The 24,822-nt window shown below is 41.8% G+C and overlaps 1 protein-coding gene across 1 annotated transcript in view; it reads right to left on the bottom strand.

The window, feature by feature from the left end:
- The window catches only part of TBXAS1 (thromboxane A synthase 1), a 235,683-nt gene that overhangs the window by 162,719 nt on the left and 48,142 nt on the right, over nucleotides 1-24,822 (bottom strand). Inside the window, exon 2 of the mRNA XM_065639909.1 lies at nucleotides 17,189-17,282. Coding sequence (XP_065495981.1) covers nucleotides 17,189-17,282 — 94 coding nt within the window. The remainder of the gene's footprint in view (nucleotides 1-17,188; nucleotides 17,283-24,822) is intronic.

Genomic DNA, 24,822 nt, shown 5'->3' with positions numbered 1-24,822 from the left:
TTGTTGGCCTCCCTTAAGGGAAGCAAAGCAGTAATTGCATAATTTAAAGAAATGGCAACAACTTCGGTAGGACAGACAGACATGCTGGCTAAATCTAAGGAAAACAAATATTTCGGGAATACTCTGACAGCACAGCACTGTTTTATGGGGCAACAAACTGGCATTTGGAGAAATGAAAGTTGACTTCTTTCTCAAGAAAGGGAAACAGGGACTTTTTTTTTTTTTTCCTCTCCAAGGAGAAGAGTGCAAATAGACTTTGAAATAGCTACTGGAAAAATTACATGTCCATGTGCAAATCTTGCATCTTCACCTACCAAATTAGGATGACAGTGTTCAAGCTTTCTTTCCTGATGCAAACTCTGGGCTATCTCATTTTGATTTAACTCGGTTGTGCCTAAGTGGATACTATCTAGACAGGTGGGTTTCATGAAAACCTCAGCTTTAGGAAGCAACATCACTCATTCAGTGGATGATAATATCTTGCCCTCCTCAGAGGCATTTCCCTTGTAGGGTGTGAGGGGTCTCTACCATTGTTTACGAACTGATTATAAAAATCAATGACACTTAAATATCTGTGACCACCAAGTTTGAAACTACGAAACATGCATCTGAAAAAACTAAAGATTACCACAAACTCCAGCTATATTCAGTACCCAGATTTTGATCTTTTATTGTGATGACACTGAGACACAAAACAGTGCCTAAATCAAAGCACTAGGCTGCACACAGGATATTCCATCAAGGGAAGAGACCTGGAAGGAGCATTACATGTGACAGACATTAATCATGCCACTTAATGCATTACTAACAGATACTAGGACTATTTCTGTACTTTAACATAGCTGGACAAGCCCAGCTTCCTGTTGTCTAATTCCCACCTTGTATGGATGCAGGCTCTCAAGCATGAAAGGAGAAAAATGTCCCTATAGATTGTAGTGGCCTCTGATGCAGAACAGAGCATGCTGCTATCTGTAGCATGGAAGGGCCAGGCATATGACAGGCCCCTTTTTACTACCATCTGTCACATTGCACCTCTGTAAAAGCCACAAGGCTAAAGGCAGACAAGTCAGCCTGACACACACAAGCCTTGAGGTGAGCCCATACATTCAACAGGGCACGAGGGGGCACGTGGCTGCTGAGCGACGAGCACCTTCACCCAGGCCATGTGAACAAACAGTGGTGTTCTTCATCCTGCTCCCAGACGGACAGTCCACTGGGTAGGACAGACCCACCCTAAACCACTATGGACAGAAATGCGTTGTCAGATCCTGTGCAGAATAGTTTTATCCCTTTGGGAATAAGACAAGCTTCAGCTCCAACAGACACATCACGCCAGGCAGTTGACTCTTCACCTATCTTAAATTATTATTTTATTTCCAACAAAATCTCCTTGTTTTCATAGGGCAAGTTACTCTTCATGTCCTCCTCTGAAGCCAAACACTGTTTAAGACCCAAGCCACCCATGTGGTAGCTGGTAGGATCCAAGCATGGAAAACAGACACTCTAGAAAGCCATATCAGGCCTCCCTGGAACAAGGGATTAGGAAGAAGACAGATGGAAACATGCAGTGCCAACCCTTGTGTGGGCTGGAGAGAGGATTGTGGAGAGCAGGGGGAGCTGAGATAGCACAAGGAAACCAAATGGGAGGCTGCAGTGGAACGAGAATTTGGGATAGCCCTAGGGATCAGCAAGGGCACTGGCCAGCACCCCGGGTGAGCACAGGGGGTGCCAAGCAAAGGCACAGTCATAGCTTCAACAATTTCACACAGAGAAGAGCTTGATTTTGGAGGTGGGGATTGAATAGGCTCACGTCAGCCATTCAGTTCTGTTTCTAGATCACGAGTCAGGGCTGGATTCTGCAGAAGCATCAGAAAAAGCACCTTGTCAATTCATCTGGGCTTCCTTTTTTTTTTTTTTTTTTTTTTCTTTAATGAATGATGCTACACACCTGCAAATACCAGATATTTTCCACAGGAACTGATGCATTTAGCTGCCCTTTCTTCACAAATGCATTCATCTGCACCCAGAAAAGGAGAGAGTGGCTTGGCACCCTCATTTGGTACAACGGCTATACAGAATTAGATGCTTTGGCACAAGGCACCAAGTTGAGAGCAACCACTGCTCCTCCCTCTCCCTGTGAATTAACCACATTCCCACGGAACTGGGCCACTGGCAGAAAGTAACCACTGCCTGGGACAGAAAACAACTCTTTCATCACACCCTCTTCATAAAGCAACAACCTGAATGGACTGTAGAGGAAAACAACAGCAGTGGACAACAACACAATCAAGTTCCATATGAAGACATCATCTCAAATGGAAAACTTACAGCACCTGCACTGTACTACACTTCTTATGTATATGGTACCAAAGTGCCACTATCTATAGAGTTCAGGATTTGCACATTCCTGGCTCCAAGATGGTCCCATACTGTAATTAGTAGTTCCAAGGTAGGGGCTTTCTCCTGAGGGTCATCAGAGAAAAAGAGGTCTGTCTCATAAACAGTAAGAAATCAAATTATGGGTCATCCGCTCCGGTGAGACCCCACCTGGAGTCCTGTGTCCAGCCCTGGAGCCCTCAGCACAGGAAAGACATGGACCTGTTGGAGAGGGGCCAGAGGAGCCACAGAAATGATCAGAGGGCTGGAACAGCTCTGCTGTGAGGACAGGCTGAGAGTTGGGGTGGTTCAGCCTGCAGAAGAGAAGGCTCTGGGGAGACCTTATTGTGGCCTCTCAGTGCTTAAAAGGGGCCTATAAGAAAGATGGGGACAGGCTTTTTAGCAGAGCCCGTTGCAGTAGGACAAAACGTAATGATTTTAAAATAAAAGAGGGGAAATTCAGGCTAGATGTGAGGAAGAAACTTTTTATAATGAGGGTGGTGAAACACTGGCCCAGGTTGCCCAGAGAGGTGGTCGATGCCCCATCCCTGGAGACATTCAAGGCCAGGCTGGACGGGGCTCTGAGCAACCTGATCTAGTTGCAGATGTCCCTGCTCATGGCAGGGGGTTGGACTAGATGAGCTTTGAAGGTCCCTTTCAACCCAAACTGTTCTATGATTCTATGATCTGAAGGACAAATTCTGTCTAGAAGTAGGAATCAAAATAATATGATGCAGTCAAGAAATGGTGCTAAAAACATAATCTGACATCAGTTTGTCCTTGGTTTGTCCCTCAGGAAAAGGGAGAGAGAATGACCACTACAGAATGGGGCATCCACTGAAGCCCTGGGAAATAAAGGTGCATCCCACCATGTCACTGGGGGAAGCAGAGCACCCTACAAAAGCCATGAAGAACCTCCTGCCAGTGCAAGATCTGGTAACAGCCTACTCTCTGCGAGATTATCTCTAAACCCAGCCCTTGCGCAACAGGTACATCAGGAAATAGTGGCACAACAAGAAGATGAATGGACTCCTGATCTACTGCCAGGTCCCTCTGGGCTTTCATAGAGACAGGACAGTTTAGGGGCTGCTTAAACTTTAGGGATTTAACTGGGGTTTTTTTTGACCACTCTAAAAATTTGGCCTCTCCATCATACACTTGGGCAAAACCTCTTTTTCATTTGAGATCAAAATTACAGGGGTTGATCTCAAAGTAAATATAAAAGCAAGACTCAGATGAAGAGCATATATATTTATTTCTCTGACTCTCCTGCTAAAATTTCAAGCTAAAGTGTTATACACAGATACCCCTAGTTATATGTTACACTAGATATGTATTTATTCATCGCATCTTCAGGTTATTTATATGACAATACAGGACGCACAAGAGAGTCAGGTCCTCCAAAACAGAGGCAAATACCTCAGCTCCTGTAGAACAGGTCATTTCTAGAAAATGATAGATGAATTTCAATTAAAGGAGTAGATTTGAAGCTGGACATTTAGTTTTGTGACATGTCAAAATCTTTGTGCCTTGTAAAGAAAAACACATGACTAAGAATGTTAACAGCCTCTTTTTACAGTAGCCACTTGTCAGAGGAGATGGGAGAAAACAAACCACATAGAAAGCAATTGCCAATTTGCGGTCTTGACCATTTAAAATGGATCTCAAAATAGTCTGCTAAATTGTTTCACCCGGAGCAAAATTACCCATGAATACGTATGCATGCACACAAAAACAGCATCTCTCGACGCAGTGCTGATGGTGACTGCAGTCAAGGAAGAAGTGTTATTGCATTCCACGTTGTGAAAAGACCAAAATGCAGTAATTATTCTGAAAGGTTTTTACAAAGCACAATTATTAAACTAACATTATCCCATTATTGTTTGTTGCTATGGAGATAATATAATCAATATATTTTCTGGATTGATTTTTCTTAATACTACTAGCACATCGCACAATATAGCAAGATTTAACTCAATGCATTAACTGATTTTAGTCTATGATGGGCAAAGTCTTGAGGCAATAGATTGCAATCCATCTCACGCCTATTATTCTATCAAGACACTTAATGTCAAAATCTCTGCTGCAAAAGTAAGTTTTCCCTGTTGAAAATGAGAAAAAGGATAACAAATTTCTCTGAAGAGACACAATCTTTCAAGCATGATTTTAACACTTATTTTTCCTAAGCTAAACAAAAATTACCAGACTGACTACAGAAGTAGTAGAAAAGCAAATTCTGTCTGAACACTCGACTTAAGATGTTTATTTATTTCAATGGGGATGGTTTGAGGCATTGTCCTCCTCCCTGTGATACAAACTATTCCTGCAGCAACAGAGGGCTCTGAGAAGGCAGCAGTGATTGCAGCTCTGAGCCACAGCCTAGTGGAAGTGGACGCAGTTCGTAGACTCGCCATCAACTCTTTCTGCCCAAGCTTGGAGGAGTCACTCACTACCTACTCCCGTGCCCAGCAAAGACAGCGTGCATTCAACCATTGGTCTCAACAGGTGGTGAAGCAAAACTGTTACAGCCACAGCCCTCAGTTTCCTTGCCCCTAAAACTGCGAGAACACTTCCTTTCTTCCAGGTCTGCCTCTGCAGATGATAAGCTTTTAGCAAATCAAGCGACTGTTCCTGGCTTAGGACAGCGGTTAAGTCTGCACAAACCTGAGTCTCAGATCTTTGCAAGACAGTAATATAATATATTAGAAGCCTCAATTCTGACACTGTTGTTTCAGCCTGTTACCTCTCCCAGGAAGAGACGGGCTCATCATTGTGCAAGATCTCAAAGCCTCTTAACATATATTTGCCCTAATTGTCCGTAGAAGGATTTTAACAGGTCTTCCCCTCCCATATGGCCATACTGGGGTAAACTGCCTTTGTCTCAGTCCCAAAGGTGACCATATTTTGTCAGCAGGCTCAGGCCAAAATTTAAAAGTGCAGCAAGCTAGACTTTGCATAGCTAAATAAAAGAAAAGGAGTTCTAGCACCATCTGAAAGAAACAACACCTATTGACTTCTGTGAGAATCATATGGTTACACTTTTAGGTGCCACAATGTGGCTTTAGCTGCCTTGGGTTAGGCACCAGTATGGAAGCATTTTGGCCACAGAGTGTACAACAGCTTGCATAAAATGTGAAATTATTAATCACAGTAATCACAGAAATTCCACCTTCTCGTATCACTAAAGGCACCAGATTGGGTGGTCTTGTCTTTCTAGTCAAAGTGGGTTGGGGCCCAGTAATGTTACTTTTGGACTGGCTGGAGGAGATCCATCTGGAATGATCATTCACAGATTAAATATGTTACCTATGCAACACATCTGGCCATTCTGGCCCAGGGGATAAGCAATAGAGTTTGGAATGCACGTTCACGAGCCACCCCGTGTAAGATTGCTGCGCTGCCACTAAGCCAAGCAGAGCTAGGGTTGGTTTATAAGCCACCTCTGTCCCCCTTGCTCTGCATGGCACAGCTCATTATGTTCCATCACATTTCTCAAAATGGCTCTGAACTTCTATGTGGGCAAGTGCCACAGTGTACAAGATAAGCACATATGTAAGGCTGCTGGCTTTCCCACCTTGTTCACTTTTATGTTACTTTATAAAGGATTTTTCTGCTGGGCAGGGCTTAGACAAGTAGGTACGATACTCATTCAAACAGGCTACTGCCACATGTGCAGCCTTGAAGGACATTGTCTGCTAATTCATCAGCACAGTAAAGCATTGCTTAATACACATCGCTGTTTCAAATATGAAGAAAAACTTCATTTGTTTCAAACCACTGACTGCATGCTGTCCACCACAATGCCTAATCATGCAACATCCCAGAAACTCTGCAAAAATAAAAACTCATTTAGCTGTAGTCAGTCAATATTGGCAACAAGAATGACACGATTACATTCCTAAGGAATTGGTCTCAATAACAGAGAGACAGCACCTCCATTAAATTGCTGCAGGCCTGATTTTACCACTCTCATTCATACAGAGTAGAGCCTACCAGCGAGATCCCCTTCATTTCAGTGCTCGAAGACCAAGATACTACCTAGCAAAAATAATCAGTGTCCTGCTGCGAAGGTTGAGGCTAATCACACTTTGCTTAGTTACATTCTGTAATTGCTGTGTGTCTTCTTCTAGACAAAAATCACAATTTTCTGGGTTTTTTTAATTAATAAAGTCTCAAAGGTATCTATATATATTAAAAAAAAAAATCACTATTCCACAACACAGAGATTGAACTTTGCTGCTGGAGGTTGAACTCAGAGACAGCAGAGAGTTCCGCAGCGGCAAGAGACACGGTACAGAAGCATCTGTCAAGGGGGAATCCCATCCCTGTGCGGCAGGACTTCTGGAGCTCAGCTTTGCCAGCCCTGCCGTCCCTGGTCAGTACGTTAACCCAGCCTGACCTTCTTGACTTTCCCTCACATATACAACACAGCTTTAATGGGAACAGGCAAAGGACAGCCCCTTACATAGGTCACGCCATGGTGCAAAAGGCTCTCACAAACCTCCTCTCTCTGCTAAATATAATTTAACCTGAAGCACTTTGCCTTTAATTATGGGGAAAAAAACAAAACCAAACCAAACATGGATTTGAGATGGGATGCTTGAGGGGAAGTCAGTACCGCTGTGTGGCAGGGCTCCCTTTGCAGCGCTGTGCTCCGGGAGACGGGAGCTGTTCAAATGTTTTGACAGAACATGCCGATTCCTCGGGAATGTTTTTATTCTAGTCGATGTGCCAGTTCTGCACAGATTTCCAGTGGAAAGCAGGCAGACAGTCTGAGTCTGCTGAAATAAAGCTATTTCACCCACAAAGAAGAAAAAGTTGCATTTTCAGACTATTTTTACCCGATTTGTGATTGTTGTTTGTTTCAGTCAGTTTGTTGTATTGTTTTCAATTTTACTTGCAAATTCTATTTTCTAACAGGCTTTAAAGACAAGCTAAGAGGCACCAAAACACTGTAGAAAATTAAAATCAAGCAAAATATTTCAGAGGACTTTTGAGATATAGGTTTGCAAGTAAACAGTGCACAGGGAGAAACAAGGAAACCTGTAAAAAAAACTTTACACTGAATTAATAATGTCCTAACTAGAGCTGCTTCGTCTGGTTCTGCAACAACCCAAACACCTCCATATTTGCATTTGCAGTTGTCTTTCAAAAGCTTTCTTTTCTCCTTTTGCCTTAGGGAGTTATTTATAGGGCTGTTATAATTTGAGATCTGGTCTTCTTGTGGCAGGTCCTCCATCCAGGAAATGAAATAGCATTAGGAAATGAAATCTCACATTTATGAGGTCTTCAGGATGGCTCCCTGGGGCATTAGGAAAAAAAAATAGTGAAAAATCTAAACACAAAAAGATACTTGCATAGTTCCTAATTCTATCTGTCATGAACTATATGGGCATATTTATTAAAATAGAGACCCCTAGTATAAGGTCACCAACTGTAGCTTTTCTCCCCAAAGCTCTCCCATTTCCTCCTTGTGTGTGATCAAGCACCTTTTCCACTCACCTTGGCTGCAAGGTGCTCCTGTCCAAGACTCCTCAGATATGGAGCACAAAGAAGAACAACTCAACCACCACCCTTCCTCCAGCTGCCTGGCCACATGCTTTGCACAATATGTCATATGTTGCAGCATATTAACTGATCAAGGTAGATTTATTCATCCCTCTGCAAGCTGTAGCCTTTGCAAAAATCATGTATCGATCACACATTTCTTGTTCATACCTGTTTGTATTTCTTTGCTGGGCTACCCTCTAGAGCCACAAGCTGCCTTATCCTACCTTGGGCTTACCGCCTGCTCTTTCCTCTCAATATATAGACATAAAAGCAAATAGAGGGAAGTCAATGAAGATTTTGGGGTTCCCCATCCCCTTTTCCTGTGTTTCCAAAGGGACACTTCCCTCCAAACCTTCCTCTTGCCATTTATCTTCTTCCCTTTTCTTGAGTGGAACATAATCACCATGTTTAAAGTCACATTCAGCTTCCCAGAGAATACTTAAACTCCTCATCACATGCAACTTCCTATGGCTCCTGTAGCCCAGCTTTCACTAACCCTACCTAGGTCACCTCTGGCATCATGCTACCTACGAAAAGTTACCAGCTTCGCATATGTCAAGAATCGGGGGAAAAAAAAAAAAAAAAAAAAAATATATAGTGCACAGAAACTATGGAAGCTCATAAAACAGTAAAGACTAATTTGCAATCATTTTAGTGGGGTTCTACATAGTTTATTGTGAAAATATGTATTTAGGAGTACTTTAAACATATATATAGGTTTCAGTTTCTTTTTCTCTTGCTTGTATTTTTTTTTCTTGTCACAGGGTGAAATAAAAATCACCATTATTCAGTGAATGGGTTGTTTTTTCTACCTGAATATTTAAAAGTGCACCAGTGCAATTGTTCAAAGAATATTTCACTTTTCCCTCTGCATTATTAGAAATCATCTAAAATTCATGGAATATTTAAAAATTACAAAGTGGAAGCAGGAAAAAGGCTAGTATCGCAGAAATAAAATGAAAAGTTAAAAAGTACAAGGACAACCCAAGACTATATCATCCATTTCACTGCATTGCATTGTGGGAAAGAAAAAATAACAACAAAAAAAACCCCTAGCAGTTTGAAAAGCTTGTTTTTAAAAGCACATAGGTTTGTTTAGACTTCCTGTTGATTTATTTTTCCATTTTCTAAAAAAAACCACAAACAAATAAAACAAAAAACCCACAGCCAACAGTGACTTCTCAAATAAATCTGGTTATAATTCAACTCTGGTTCATTCTGGTTTTCACATCATCATCTACACTTAGACAGGGGCTGAGGCCTCTGAGGACACGGAGAATTCGATTAATTTTTGATCTTTATACCTCTCTGGAAAGATTGCTCTTTCTTTACACTTCCACGTCTTTCTAGGCAACTTGCATTTCTGGATCAAATTGCATAAATACCTACGCAAAAAAACGAGCTCTCCAGAAAAAAGAGTTTCATTTCTTTCTGACAGATTAAGTGAATCCTGACCATGCAACAGCTTCTTTACATCTGTCCCACATCTGCAGCTACTGAAGGCCTCACAGCCCTGCCCCAGTGCCCATCCTGCAAACCCACCCTGCCCTTTCCAGCACTGCATCCATTTGACTGCGGGCTATGACTAAGACCCAATTTCACACTCAGTCCCCTCTTAAAGTTATATTTCATCTCTGCTTTCTGCCTGGGGAGGAGAACCCAGAGGGTCGTGAGTCTTACAGTCAGATAAAGCTAGCCGGAGGTGATGCCACCCAAGGCGCAAGGTAGGCAGCCAGAAGACAGAACACAGTGAATACCAGGGATTTAACAGCACATGTTTGAACAGGCGCTTCCCCAAAGCCTTTTTAATATAAAGTCTTGCACAAACTGAGCCCAGTTAGCTGCAGAGGATCAGACTCACAGCAGCTGCACCTTCCTACTCTCCAAAAGGGTGAGGGAAGTGTTTTCCTTGCCACCTTTTCAGGATGACTTGCTGTACAGAAGGCCAGCTTCTGATCTGAAGAGATGTGCCATGCTGTAAACACTTCTAGCGGAGCTTGGGTTAGCAGCACTTATAAGAAAACCCTAATGAAAATAAATTGTTATGTATTTACCCATATGCTGAGGAGCATATGGCTAATGCATTTAGACACTGCTAATGAAGTTAAGACTCAGCTAAATTTGTTGGCTCATGGATAACAACTGTTCTCAACAACCAATCTGAGCCTGCTATAATTTTAGCATTACAACGGATACCTGGCCATTATTATATGTACTGATCCTGCTGACGTAGAATAACTGGTTTTCTGAATACGGTTCTCTCCACATCTCAATAAGAAGGTGAGTAGCATATGATGCCACTAAATTCCAGATTTACAAGTAATGTGAGCAAGTTACAATTTCTTTTCAAACAACAGAGATTGCTCTTATTCATTGTAGCACCGAGTCTATTGCTTGGGTTTTTTTTAATTTCAAGGACTAAAAGATTTTATTTAGTCCAATTCCATTCTCTTCAGGCCAGTGCCACACTGAGGTGACTACATCCAAAACTGAAGACAATCACGACGAAGAAATATTCCTGTGTTTAAGTCCATGTGTAGAAGCCCATTAAGTTTACTACAACAGCTACAGGAATCCTCCTATTTAGTCATATCACTATTGTGCAGCTCTTCAAGGTGAAGGTCCCTGCTTCTTGTGGGAATCCTACTCCTTGTGCATGATCACAGGGATCCTGGAGTCCAAGGTAAATTCCAGTTTAAGTGATTATGCTGGGTCTATCTGTATGCTGCCACCATTGCAACCATAAATTATCTTCATTCTCTTAACCCAGCTACTGTGCAGCATGGGTAGTTTATCTTCACTGTTGCTACATGTTATGCCAGAGGCGGCTTTAATTTAGCAGTACACGCTGTTTAAAGAGTGGGCTACATAGCAAATTCCAGAGGGTTATGCGATGCACATGCAAGTATAGTCTTCAAAAGGCATGACACCTGGCAAACTTCCCCTACACCACTTTTGGGAGCTACATGTCATTGATAATGTAGACTTCTGCTCTGATGGGTATGGTAGACATTTCTCAGTTGACCCCCAAAAACAACCAAAAAGCAATGGTTTCGGCCAAGGATGGAGTGGAACACCAGAGAAGTGTCCTTCAGTGCTGTTATCCTGGGGACTCACCTTACACAGACACCTTTATTTATAGACCAGAGCTAGGCCTGGCATTGATTCACAGATCCACTTGCTCTCTGTCTATTGCCGAATCATATAATCTCCCTTCTGCTTCCAAACTCCCCAGATTATTGAAGACAGCAGTGATATCAGCCTCCCCAGATCTACCAAAGTCCCCAGAGAAGTTGCTCAAGTCATTTCACCATAACTTGATGAAAAAGCAAGACCTGTGTAATGCAGAACACCATCTATGTCGTTTTGCAGGTGAGTAAAAAGAGGCATGAGTTGAAGCAAAAGAAGGAGATTTGCTTACTCAGGAAATAAGAAATATTTGCCTCACTCAGGCTTGGCCATAATTACATTGGGAGCCTGGGGAAAGCCAAAAAATCATTGCAGTCTCCTCACTCGCTGTGCTGCCATGGAGAACATCATCCCCTTTCCACTTAACAGGTAAAGCCCTTCACATACAGCTGGCAATTGCATCAGCCATTGCCTCTGTACCTCACAGTGTTTAATAAAGCAAGCATAAAGTATGGCAAAAGGAACCACCAAAACATGGCTTAAAGAATAGCAAACCTACGATGTTGCTCGTCAACAAAGTCTGCATCTCCTTCTAAGGGCAACTGCTGAGGTCCACAGGAAACACCCTCAAAGGAAAAACAGTATAGTCCAAAAGAGAAAAAGCATCTGTCATGACCACAACCACCGTCATAGCTTGGGTCCCCATTATTCACAAGCAAAGCAGCAATGATTCACCTCCCTTTTTCTGTCATCTAAGACCTGCCAGTTGCTTTGTGTATCCTAAATGATGTCAGCAGCTTCCACAAAGGTTATTTAAAGTTGGCATCACATTCAGGGACACCTTGCAAACACAGCTATCAGAAACATCAAGTGCAAAAAAGCCTCTAAAGAAGGGTCTCTGAGAAGTACAGCCCACTCCCACAAAGGCAGGATCACCCTGCTGAGACCCCACAAGCTCAGGGAGTAGCTGGAGTGAGCCACAGCACAGCCCTACCCAACACTTTTCTGAGAAAACAGCGGTCTGGGTCTCACTGAAGGGTGAAAAAAGCGTTTAGTCAAGTGAGAGTCAGCTAATTGCAATGTCTCAACTTCCTGCATTAGGTTCCCAGAAGCAGATACTGCACCGACTTTGTCAGGGTATCTGACAACACTAACGTCTGATCAAAGGAGGCAGCACAGAGTATCAGCTGAAACTAGGAAAATACACATATTTGAAGGGGAAAGAGACTGGCTTTATAGACGTATGAATACACACATAAAACACACCTAACCCCAGGTTTCCTGTCATGTTGCAGACTGTGACATGGCTAGGTTTAGATCTGCACCACATGTATTCATGTCACACGAAATGCACAGATGCACAGGCCTCCTTGTCAAGGGGGGGTTTCCCAGGATGTAAGAGAAGACCTGGGACACCCCGTGAGGTTTGCTCGGGCAGTCAGCAGCCCACGGTGGACACACATAGCCGGCTAGGGGAGGTAAAGCCGGATTGGTTGGTGATGCCACGGACGCCCTGTTTGCTTCTACACAGAGAGCTATCGAGTTGCAAAACAGACGCTCCCTATCCCCTTCCTCTCTTGTTTATCTGTGTGAAGCAACACAAAACCATATGCAGGTTTTCACTGTCAATGTAAGCTATATTATTCTTGTAATTAAATCCAGGTCCACAGCCTGAGAGCTCCTCTTCTTCCCTTCCCCCTTTCCCCTCCCTCTTTGCTCCCCTCACTGTTTGCCTCTCTCCAACCTTGTTTGGATTTACATGCTGTGTCATTAAATTCCAGAACTGTAAACACTGCAGCCTCTCTAAGCACTGATGCGCTGCTTTCTAGGCTGAAAATTAGACATGGGGTTAATTTGATTCCTGCAAGGATTCTGCCTTTTATTTTTCTTTACATCCAACTCTGAGGATGTTTTTGGTGGATGCATAGTGGAAAAAGATCATGTTTGCTCTCTGCTTCCTCCCTGCACTCCCCCCTTCCCCACTGCCACCCATAAAACAACACAGCCCAGTCAGATCCCAAACCGAACGCAACACAAAGTAGCCACACAGCCCCCACTTCCATTCTGCAGAAATGGGCCGCTCCAGGGTAGCCTGGGATCTACAAGTAGGCCAGACAGAAATAAAAAGAGTAACCAAAGAGTATCCTGTCCAAGCAGAGGGGCTAAAGAGAGGGATGTCTTTCATTAAAATGCGAGGCAGGGATACAAGCATGCCGCCAGTCAAAAGCATCACCGGAGCTTGCGAGGAGTGACGGGAGGAAAACAGCACAAGATCACGCCATTATAAGGACCCAAAGCACATCACCCAACTGCAAGCAGGGTGCAACTGCGTATCCCGCCTACCATGCACCAAAACAAGGCAGCCAACCACACCACCTACCACTGCCCCAAAACAGCCGAAACGTCAGCCCGAGGCTGCAGCAGCATCGCACTGCTCTCCGGGAGGCTGAGCAGGAAGCAGCGCACACAGGTACGGTACCAGGCAAATGTCAGAGCCTGTGACATGGGAAAACAACACAGCTGCCTTCTTAGAAAAGGGATGGGAAAGGGGGAGAAGAGCACAGCACAGCCATAGCAACAGGTCAAGTGTTTGCCGCGGTTCTTCGGCAGGAAGCGTAATGCGGCGCATGTGCCTTCTCTGTTTCCAGAGCATATGTCACGTAATAAAATCATCAGCCTTGGAATTAATAGGAGAGTTTTGTTTCATTTTTCTGCAACCTGCTGCTCTGAAGCCCATGCAGATCCCTCTGTGAAAGTCCATGCTGTGTATACTCTTGTGTCTCCCATTACACAGTTTTTGCAAACAAACCTCACATTTTTCCACAGACTGGTAGGAAAAATGCAGTATGTGGAGAGGTGGGGGAACAGTCAGGAGTTTCTAGTAAAACAGCCGTCTGTCTGCTGCAAGTCTGCTTGGTTATTGGGAAAAGAGAACATGCTGCTTTTTTTAAACAGCCTAATCATATTTACTATTACATCAGACTTACCCACCACAAATTGTTCTCATGCAATGGAAGAATTTTTAGTGTAATATCTTGGACTCGGATAATTTCCCAGCTGCAGAAATCCAATAATTTTCTATCTACTCATTTTTGAGATAAGCTGATTAATTTGGACATGTTTTAGTTTCAGGGTGTGATTATCTCCTTTATTGTACTTGAGAGAAAAGGAGTAACTTAGAGTAAAATAACAAATCAGCTCCTAAAGTCTGTTTCCCTGTGATGGAGACAGGTCTTTCCTGTTGCATTTCCCTTAGCCCCTTAACTTTCAGCACTTCCTCTCTCAGAGACACTGTATTAACAGCAACTCTTATTTTACTCAAAGAAAATACACCGTTCAAGAAATCCCTGAAATAACTCTTTCAAAAAAAATTCACGGTGAAAACATTTTCTTGTTTAAGACACGTTTGAAAGTTTATTGAGAATGTCACAACCCAGCACTATTGGTCAAATCCTGCTCACGTTGTTCACTTGTTTTCAAGCACACTTACAGAAGAAGAAGAATAGCAAAAAAAAAGAGGGGACAATAAGGCCTGATGCTCTATTGACATATACAGCGGAGCAAAATAGGAACCTCTGTTCACTTCAGTAGAACTGATTTACACCCAAGTAAGCGAAAGACAAGAAAATCCTTGAATTTATGCCACTACAAACTGAGAAGTACTGCTTACTCCTACAATTTTGTTGAGAGCTTTTGATATTTAGTGTTTTTTCTTAAATCTCCAGGTCCTAGATTTACTTGATTATGTCAAAGGGACTCCCTCTCCTCCTCTATTTTTTCCTTCAGTTTCTAGCAACCATATTCTAGGAGGAAAGCCTGAAACCATAAGATGAAGACAATTTTTGGACTGGAAGGCTGTATACGAGGAGGCGTTTTGATTTCCCTTTCTCTTCTACATCTCACTGTTGTCCAGGGTTTTTCGACCTGTGTGGATTTACAGATAAAATTGGACACTGGAAACATGAATTACGCATATGCAGATTCCCATACAGCACATATTAATTAATTCCTCTTAGTTACCGTTCATTAATTCCTCTGAAATAAGTGTTCATGGGTTGAAAACCACTAGTCTGATGGTTTAGTGGGAGTGTGTCTTGTGGATTTTCCCTGCACAACACTGGCAATACCAAGGAGCTGGCATATTTAAAAGGGAGACTCTCTAAAAAGCCAGTTCAGCGAAAAGACATGGTTGCATAAACATGCAAGTGCAAAAACTTCTTAACATTATTGATGCAGCAACAGAACAAATCAATGTTTTGCTACTTCCTAAATAAAAAAAGAGTAACCTCAGCCACCAACTGCTGCTCTTTGTGCCCTTCACAGCTCCGCCCCTAAAATCATCCCCATTTCCAGGAAAGTGATGAGCAACCTCTGGTTCTCCCTGGCTGGGGAAGGGAAAGTAGAAGCTTTCCTCTACTGACAGCAGCGAGAGCACTTGTGCTCCAGAAAACACCCTCATAGAGAACAGCCTGCAGTATAAAAGCAGCACTCCTATTAGTGGCACGTTGCTATGGGCACTATTTCTATGAAAGCAGCCACAGTAGCAGGTCCAGAAAACATAGCAAAATACATGAGGGAAGAAAGAAAAACAACGAAGAGCCTGGACTCATCCCTGCCTGTTCCTACCGGCAGTGATAGGACTGTAGGGAAGACGGACAGTGAAATGTGGTAGTGCTGGACATATAGCCTGGTGGGGCTTGTGGTTTTGCATCGCTCTGTTTAAAAACCATACCTGGAATTATTATTTCTTGGTACTCCAAGATACAATTTCATAGCTACCTTTTAATTTTTTTTTTTTGGTTCCTAAAAATTAGTAAAATCAAGTTTATCTTTTCTCCATTAGCCTGCTTTAAGTTAATTCAATGAATGCAAATCTGATAATGAAATTTGCTTAACAGATCATAGATAACAGTTCACAAAAACTTTCTACTTGTACACTGGTACTGGGCAAGCCTATCTACAACATATCAAAGTTACTCTCCAGGCACCTTTTCCTACAGCAAGTGTTAGCAGGTGACTAATAACTGGATTTTGTCATCAAATAGCTACAGAATCAGTAGCTTCATGCCATCTAGCTGAATTTAAACCAGAAGAGTGAGGATGAACTGGTACTGTATTCCACACCACCAGCATCTCCCGTATGTTAAAGTTACTCTGTCAATTCCAGTTCAAATTAATCAAGAGTGGATCAACTCTTACCTTTCATGCTATTTTCTAAATGAAATCATACGTACACATAAAACCAGTATTTAAATGGGTTTTACCTAATAATGAGTCAGATATTGACAGAACAATCACCATGAAGACCAATGTAAGAGGCACTGTATGCTCGTTAATAATTCAAATCTCAGCATGGATACTGATGAACATGCACTTAAAAGAGGGAATTGGGCAGCAGCTGGACTTAGCCCAGATTTTCTGAAAAGGTGTTGGACTGCAACAGAGACACACTAGGGAGATTTTACTGTAAGATCCAACCAGACAAATGGAGCTCCTCATGATTAAGAGATCTTGGACCCTCAGAAGCATTACTGAAATCCAGCAAGGAACATAAAATAAGTAGTGTTAGGAGACTAAAGGGATGGGTGAGAAAAATAAGGGAGTGAAATCTGGAGGCAGAATCCAAATACTTCCCCTCTGTCCCTCCCTCCTCCCAGTCCAGGACGGCAACACTGGGGGCACAGAGCAACAGCATTCACTGGAGCCTAATTCCAGTTAGTGCTTAGGAGCAAGAAACCTTACAAGCTTTAAAATAAATGTGTACAATCAGCAAAAGCACAAACAAACAGAAAGGTCGTAGAAGCCAAAACCACTCAGAACAAACCAGTTGGGGCTAGTTAACGTAATCTGCTCCATTCACATAACTAAGTTTGTTTCACTGAGGGCATGAACTTTCTTGGAAAAGCTCAAGTAATTAACTGCAGGAGCTTACACATTTTCTTTCCCTCAAGTTTGTTTTACCCTGAAATTAGAGCTGCTTGCACACAACTTCTTCTACTAGTTCACTCAAAGAGCTGAGGTTTGCTTGTTCTTTCCAGAAGGAGATACTTGAAGAGGTGGTATCATTGAAGTGTAGGAGTCGTATCCACTCTTCCCATCACTTTGATAGATAAAGAAAAAAAACATATCTTACCTCGCGGAAAAAGAACAGGTTTCCAACAAAAGGAAGAGGTGGGGGATGTCGGATCCCTACTTTGCTTAGTTTGGAGAATGCAGATGTGGAGTACCTGGAAAAAACAATGTAGTAAGTTAATTTGGGGTCTTGTCATGACAGGATTTACCGTAGTAATTAGTGCAGATGAGTTCCCTGAATGCAGAGAGGAAGAAAATGCTTTTTATGTCGGCCAAACAGAACAGCCAATGTGGTGACATTGCTCAGCAGCTCCTCAGGTCACAGAAATAAATGCAGTACACTGGTGCTTCAGAGAAGGCAGCAGAATGAAGGGCCTCAAACACAGGCCTGCAAATTGAGCAGTAAGAATAGAGAGCTGTTCCTCTGCCCACAGAGGGTCTTGTAAGTCAGAAGTCACTCACGTGAGGCTACAAACAAGATCAAAATAGGTATTTGGGTTTTGACTACTGTGGCACAGCTGGGAAGGGAACCAGATATATCTGCAGACTATTTTATCCTTCTTCCATCACCTATACAGATCACAGAACAAGAATTCAAACCAGTGTCAGTCATACACGAGCCAAGACACTGTCAGTATGTTCAAGTCAAGCCTCGTATTTGGGCCAGATATGCTGATTAAGTGATTTTCCTGCTGCCAGTCAGCAAATTAAACAAAGATAAAAAATACACGGAAACAAAACTCAGACTGAAAAGCTTTATGCATCCCTTGTTTGAGATGAAACTGTGGCATGTTGACAGGGACAATACTGAAAAAAAAAACTCATAGCTTTTTTTTTTCCCCCTCCCCCTTTCTTAATACAAACAATGGATTTAACGCAGTGTACTTCAATTAGTGAAACCTGAAAGAGCAGGAGCTAACAGCAGCAGCTTTGATTAGCCAAAGACACAATAACAGTGAATACTATCACACTGAACGCTATCACCAGGAGAACGAGGGCAAAAGATCTTTAAGATTAATAAAGGCTGTGTCTATATTAACACCTTGGCTCCGAGCAATAGTATAGTTTTAAAACTCTCCCCCTGCATGACGGTTCTATGTCTGGGGCAGTTTTGGCACATGCAACCACACCTTTTTGAGAGGTAACTGAACTTGAAGCTCTGCTCCAATCCTTCATCTCTTACCAGGGTAGGTCTGTACTAATGAGCGGTCCTTCAGCTTTGGACCCCAGGTGCGGTGAGCCTATTTAGCCCTGGGGAGCAACTTAAATCCAGGCCAAAATAAAAACTGTGAACTGCACATAGTGTAGGCATCATGATATCAACTACTTTAATGTATCGAGTCTGCAAGTCACCTGAATGACATAACAGAGAGCCAGCAGAAGCAACACCCTCAGATCCCAATGGGCTGACTCCCTCTTTATCCCAGTTGTACAGCTCTGTTGACTCCAAAAACTCTGCTAACCCATTCCTACAACTCGGATCTCTCCTCCTGCAGGTCCAATAATCGAAACATGCCTCATTTGAAATGCCCTACATGATGCAGGCTGGAATATTCTGGTGTAACCTAATGAGCAAACAGCACACAGCTCTTGGGCATCAGGAAGGAGGGGGGAGAGAAAAGACCAAAAAATGGTCTTTTTCTCTAGCAGAGGGAAAGAAAGGGAGAAAGGGAGAGAGAAAAAGAAAGGGAGAAAGGGAGAGAGAAAAAGAAAGGGAGAGAGAGAAAGAAAGGGAGAGAAAGAAAGGGAGAGAGAGAAAGGGAGAGAGAGAGAGAAAGAAAGGGAGAGAGAGAAAGGGACAGAGAGAGAGAAAGAAAGGGAGAGACAGAGAGACAGAGAGACGTTTTGAAATTAAATATATAAAATTAAGATAATTAAATCTCACATGACCAGCAAAACAGAATCGGCCTTAAGTATCAAGTTAGCAGCTTTTTGTACTTTTGTTTCCTGAAAAGATTTCCTGCAGCACAGTATGTATTCTCTTAATGGTTTTTCTTTTGTGCAGATATTTTACATAAAACATAACCAGAGGATAGAGATTTGATCATTTTTAAATAGCAACAATGTTTTTGTAAGAGGGAAGTTCAGACCTCTCAATAGAAATGATGTGTCTTCAGTCTATGCAGGGCATTATTTTGGTATGACAGGGTATCATGGAATAAAGTTGACATTTATTACACATTTTATACATATTAAAAATATAAGCATTTTTCCTTATTGAAACAGCTAATACTCTTGGGAAAAAAATGTTTTAACTTCAAAACAACAAACAGCCTACACAATACATTTTCTTTCCCAAAGAGAGGATTTTTTGCTGCTGTTCGAAATCTTCCTAAAGTGTCTTTGTGTCACAGCAAAGTCCTCATCTTCAGTATGTAAACAGCGGAAAAGATGAAAATCTCTCTCAATGGAAACCTGTCAATTTTGCGGCATTTTATCCCGGATGTTTTTGCTGTAAAATAATGGCAGATCACAAACCACCAGGCCGGGCTACAGTTAATTGCTAATTTCACTGTAGACCACATACTCTGTAGACTCCTGATCTTCACAGAATCCTAGAATCATTTTGGTTGGAAGAGACCCTCAAGATCATCAAGTCCAACCATTAACCTAACTCTGGCAATAAACCATGCCCTTAAGAACCTCTATGAAAAGTGACTACAACAGAGCCTTACACTAGACAGAGTAAACAATGTGATCACCAAATACTTAAAAAGGAGCAGAACCAATGAGTACAGTGCACCCAGTTTCATAAGGTAAGAAACAGCCAGACTCTGAAGATTGTGCTTTGATGAGAGGTTCATCTTTGTAAAATTCCGAACGTCACTGACAGCTCCATATAGCTGAGCACTTGCTTTCCTTTTTCCCCTCCTAACATGGTTTTCTGTGATGCTTTTTATTCAGTTACATTTGAAGTAGGTTTTCAAAAGGTAAGAAAACATGGTATACAAAGAGATGGGAAACAGAAGTGCTGTAGTCAAGCTACATGCTGAAATATAACAATGAAAGGGTAGGGCCAGCAGGAAAAAAAGAAATGTCATTAATAAACACATCTAGCTCTACTCTATGATTTCACAATATTTCTGGTATTGCTGAAATATCTGCAGTTTTGCAGAAAAAAAAAATTAAAACAAACACAAAAACCCACAAACAGACAGTATTCAAGTGCTTAAAGACTGATGGTGCTGCATGCACAACAGAAGGAAGATCTAACACTGCACAGGTAATCTTGACCTTGGCCATTTCTAATATAACAGCTCATGTTCTGCAAGCTTAAATATTATTTGAAGAGCCTTTTTCCCCACCTCTGCAATATTTCAGCTCATTCTTACCATTTTGTGTGGGGAAAAGAAAGAGTGACTTGGGGGCTTCTTTTAAAAAAATAAGAAAATAAAGATTACCCTGTATAACACACAATGAACATAGGTGACAGAAAAATCTGACAGCTTCGTGACACAAACCTTTGCCTTTTCAGCCAGAAGCAACCAATAACTCAAACAGGCTAATTTATGTGATTCAGCTACTCAGCACACCCATGACACACACTTGGCCAGTAAATCAGAGCTGTGTGCTCAATGCAGGGGGAAAACAGTGGCCAGGTTCTGCTGCTGGGAAGGGGAGGTGAGCTGGAAGCCCCAAGAATGCAAACAGGCAGGGTTGCCTTGTAGGCAGTCACAAGATGTTCATCTGGAGCAGCTGTACATGTAAATGAAACGGTTGCGAGCCTGCCTTAACACCAGCAGGAAGTCTTATTCTCACTCCACCACTTACCACACTTCTGTGTTAATTTATCACAAAAATTAATCTGCTATCGGACAAGCTCCTGCTGTTGCTGTGGGTGCACGCTAAGGGTAGATGACTGGCCAATGAACTAGAAGGGGTAAGTCAAATGCAAAATCTAGAAATAGAAGAGATACTGAGAGGTGACCAAGGTGACCAATCATAAGGAACAACTTCTGTACAATGAATAAGCAAACAGGCTGTAATCTAATCCTGGAAGAGAAAAGAAGCATCTGATGCAGGATGTGACAAATATATTTAAGATCCTGCATGGCTTAAAGAAAATAAGTAAAGAAATATTACTCACTATTTAATAAATAAATAAATAAATCAGGTGGCAGGATTAAAAATGAAGCACTTTTCCAGTTAATCAATATACTAACTACAGAACTCCTTGCCATGGGTTGTTGTCTATTCCAGAAGCTTAACAATCTGCAAAAAATTATTAAATAAATTAATAAAAGGAAAAAATATAGCAGGCACACTTAATTCCTGAATGTACCAAATACAAGTGACACACATGGAAAAGATTAAAGTGAAAGACGGAAAATTATTCAATTTTTTTCCTAAGCAGGGAACTAGTCTGTAAGCTTCCAATGGCAAAAGGTTATAAAACCTGAAAGAGAAAACCTCAGACACTTCAGTTTTCTTAAGAGGAAGAGAGGAAGGAGTCCTTGTGCAAAGGGAAGGGCAAGAAAAAGGGTAAAACTGATGGCAGCGATATTTACTGGACAATCTAGCACATTCTCACTCAAAGGAGAAACATACCCTAATATTTACATGTGTAGGGCTTCCTGCACAACTATTAATTTAAAACCCTGGCATTATATTTTGAACAAAGTGACAAGACATCAAAAGGAACCAGAGGAACAGCAGTAATGAAGTAGATCAATAAACAATTCAATGACTCTTTGAAGCCGTTCAAATGGCCTCTCAGAGCTAGCTGCTCTCTGGATATATTAAACATGACTGTTAAAAGAAAGTTAACATGACAAATGCATTCCTGTAGGGTAGCACTGCAGATTTAAGCGCTCTGAAATATGAACTTCTCTCCACAAAACAACATGCAGAAAATAAGAAGAAAGAGTTAAAATCAACAGGTAATTAACAGAAGTTGTGATAGATATATAATCAAAAGAACTAGCCATCTGCCCAGCCAGGTCAGTACTGATCAGTACTGCAAGGAAAAGTATTACACAGTCTACCATTAAGTTAAATCAATTTGAGTAGCAGATAACATTAGTGGCCAATTCTGCATCTTGGAGTTCAACATACCATTGAAATTACCCCAAATTTCTCTCAATAGAGAAAGTGTGTCATTTCTTCTACATCTAAGTAATACACAACCTAATAATATGTGAAAGCTATAAACTAGGACACCCAGAGACAAAAAAAAAAAAAAAAAAAAAAAAAAAAAAAGTGATGTTATTTACTCTCATTGTTGGGAGATGGGAGGTGTGTATTTTGGAAGACTGAGTGGGGAAAAAAAAGTAATTTGCTGAGATAAATGAAATCAATCCTGCCAAACAAGAGATAACCATCATGCATTTTCACCTATTTGCCTCTCTTTACATATACCCATACCAGATCCCAGTTAACACTGGAATGTATTTTGTTCACAAAGTAACGATAATATACCAAATAACAGTAGACTCCCCATTACAATGATGGCTCATATAAAATACACAAGCATTCCTGGGAGCACTGCCTAGACAGCACAGTTTCACCAAAACATTGATATCGCTCCCAGCTGGCTACAGAGTTTGACTTTCTGCTCTTCGCCCTTTCTGGGAAATTCTGCATTACAAATACTGCAGCAGGGTCACTGGAGACCTGCCATCACGCAAGTCTTTCAGGGTCATTGGAGACCTGCCATCACCAAAGTCTTTCCTCTAGTCTGATATTCAGGATGTTAAAGATAGAAAATGATTTTCTGGTCCCATTCCGATGGAGGAACATGCAGAAGCCAGGTCCTGCAAGTGGGTGAGTATTGCAGCCAAAGTGGATACCACCCCAGATGGATACAACCACCTCTGGTTATTACCTCCAAAAAGTGTACTCACTAAAAAGAAAAACAAAACATAAAATTATATCAGCTGTTCCCACCCAGAAGACAGGTAGGTCCTGAAGCATTCTCTCACAAAGCAGAAGAGGAAAAAATGGGGAAAGTAAATCCCTCTTATAACCTGTGCCAACCTTGGTCAACAAGGGTTACCAAATTGCCCTTTACTCTTACCTAGCAGTACTCCCAGTCGAAACTGAGAGTTTTGCTGAAAGAAAATACAATTGGTTGTGTAGAATACCGGGCTCAGACTAAGAAATTATTACTATTCCTCAAAAAAAAAAAATACAGAATATCACAAGTATAATTTCAGTACATTGAGAGCTAAGCTTCAAAAGAGACGTTAGCCAGCTTGGGATAAGGCTATTTGAGTATTGCAATTTCATTTTCAAGCTCAACAAATCTATACTTTTAAGCTCTGAATTTCTAGAGCTGTAATAGCAGTTTCAGAGATAATGAGAACTTCCATGTAACACTTGCTCTCCTTAATCACTTGCATGCGCTCTCAGTGTTTTAATTTTGACATAATTGCACAAGAAAAAGACAGACATTACACACACTTGCACCATCAGCCTCCACAGGGGCAGATGTTTTCCAGCTGCAAAACCTAAATGACCATAGCATTATTATTTCATTGAAACATTTGCTAATGCACCAGCAATAACATGCAGGAAAGGCCAAATTACATGCCCAATATTAAATTTATACCTCATCTATCTGCTTAACAATAATTTTTTTAATCCATACTGTTCTGGTCTGATGAACAGTTTTTTTAATGTCTCTTATCTTAAGAGAACCGATAGGCTCAAGGGACTGGTTGTAATAATGCTGCAGGTTGTCATAGTGTGTTTAAAGTTTTGCGAGTTGCTTTAAGAAAAAAAAAATAGCAGTGAATCAAGGCCAATTAAATGAAAAAGCCCATACAGAAAGCCAACACGCTTCACCATGCTCCAGAGTAGCCCTGGTAGAGACAGATGGTCTGTACAGCAGGCCAATGACAATATTTCATCACCTCTCTCAGAGTGCAGCCCCTTCACACTGGGCGGTGACTTTTCCAAATAAAGAGCAAAAGAACAAGAGTCATAAATCCACAGCTTCAGCCCCTCACTGTTGGCTCAACACCTTTAAACAAAATGATGGAGGTCAACAGCAGCAGAGTCTGTTGTGTCCTTATAGCAACATATATCCTTGGGAAAGGAGGTGGTACCCCTACCCCATGCAAATGCAAAGGGTGGTCTCCTCACCAGGAGGACTGTCCACAGCAGATCTGAGGTTTGGTGCACGTGAGGCCAGGAAGCCTGGGTTGGAGCTGATAACTAAGCTCAGCTCTCACATCACAGCCCCGCTGCCTTAACCACAGGCCAAGCCTTCCTTTTGTTCCCCAGGAACACTGGTACCATATCTTTCTTAAGGACCAATTTCCTCTTCCCCCTTTTTATTCACACAGATATTGTGAGGCACACAGAAGAAAATGGTACCACCTCAAAGCCATAAATGTTCTTGCTTCAGCCGGGAGGACAGAAGTTTGCATAAAGAAGTACATTGCTAGAAACTCAGTTTTCAGAAACCGTACTAAAATTTTTGGAAGGTTTTTCTTCCTCTCCATATAATTACACATCTTAATTTTGTAAGCCGACATCTTAATTGCATATTTAGAAGGACACAAAGTTTGAGCTTAATTAGTCTTCCTAATTGTTATGTAATTTCATATCCTAGCGATGCAAGTCCATTTGCAGAGAACATGGCACCTGTTTCTGTATGCATCTCAACCATTCCTACACACCAGGAACAATGGCATGGATGAGGGCTGCAGCTTCATGTTTAAATCGAGGGAGGTAAGTCTGCTTGGGAGC

Source organism: Caloenas nicobarica, chromosome 1 (assembly GCF_036013445.1).
Source record: "Caloenas nicobarica isolate bCalNic1 chromosome 1, bCalNic1.hap1, whole genome shotgun sequence".
In the NCBI taxonomy this organism is placed as follows: domain Eukaryota; kingdom Metazoa; phylum Chordata; class Aves; order Columbiformes; family Columbidae; genus Caloenas; species Caloenas nicobarica.
This window is presented reverse-complemented; position numbering and strand designations above follow the sequence as displayed.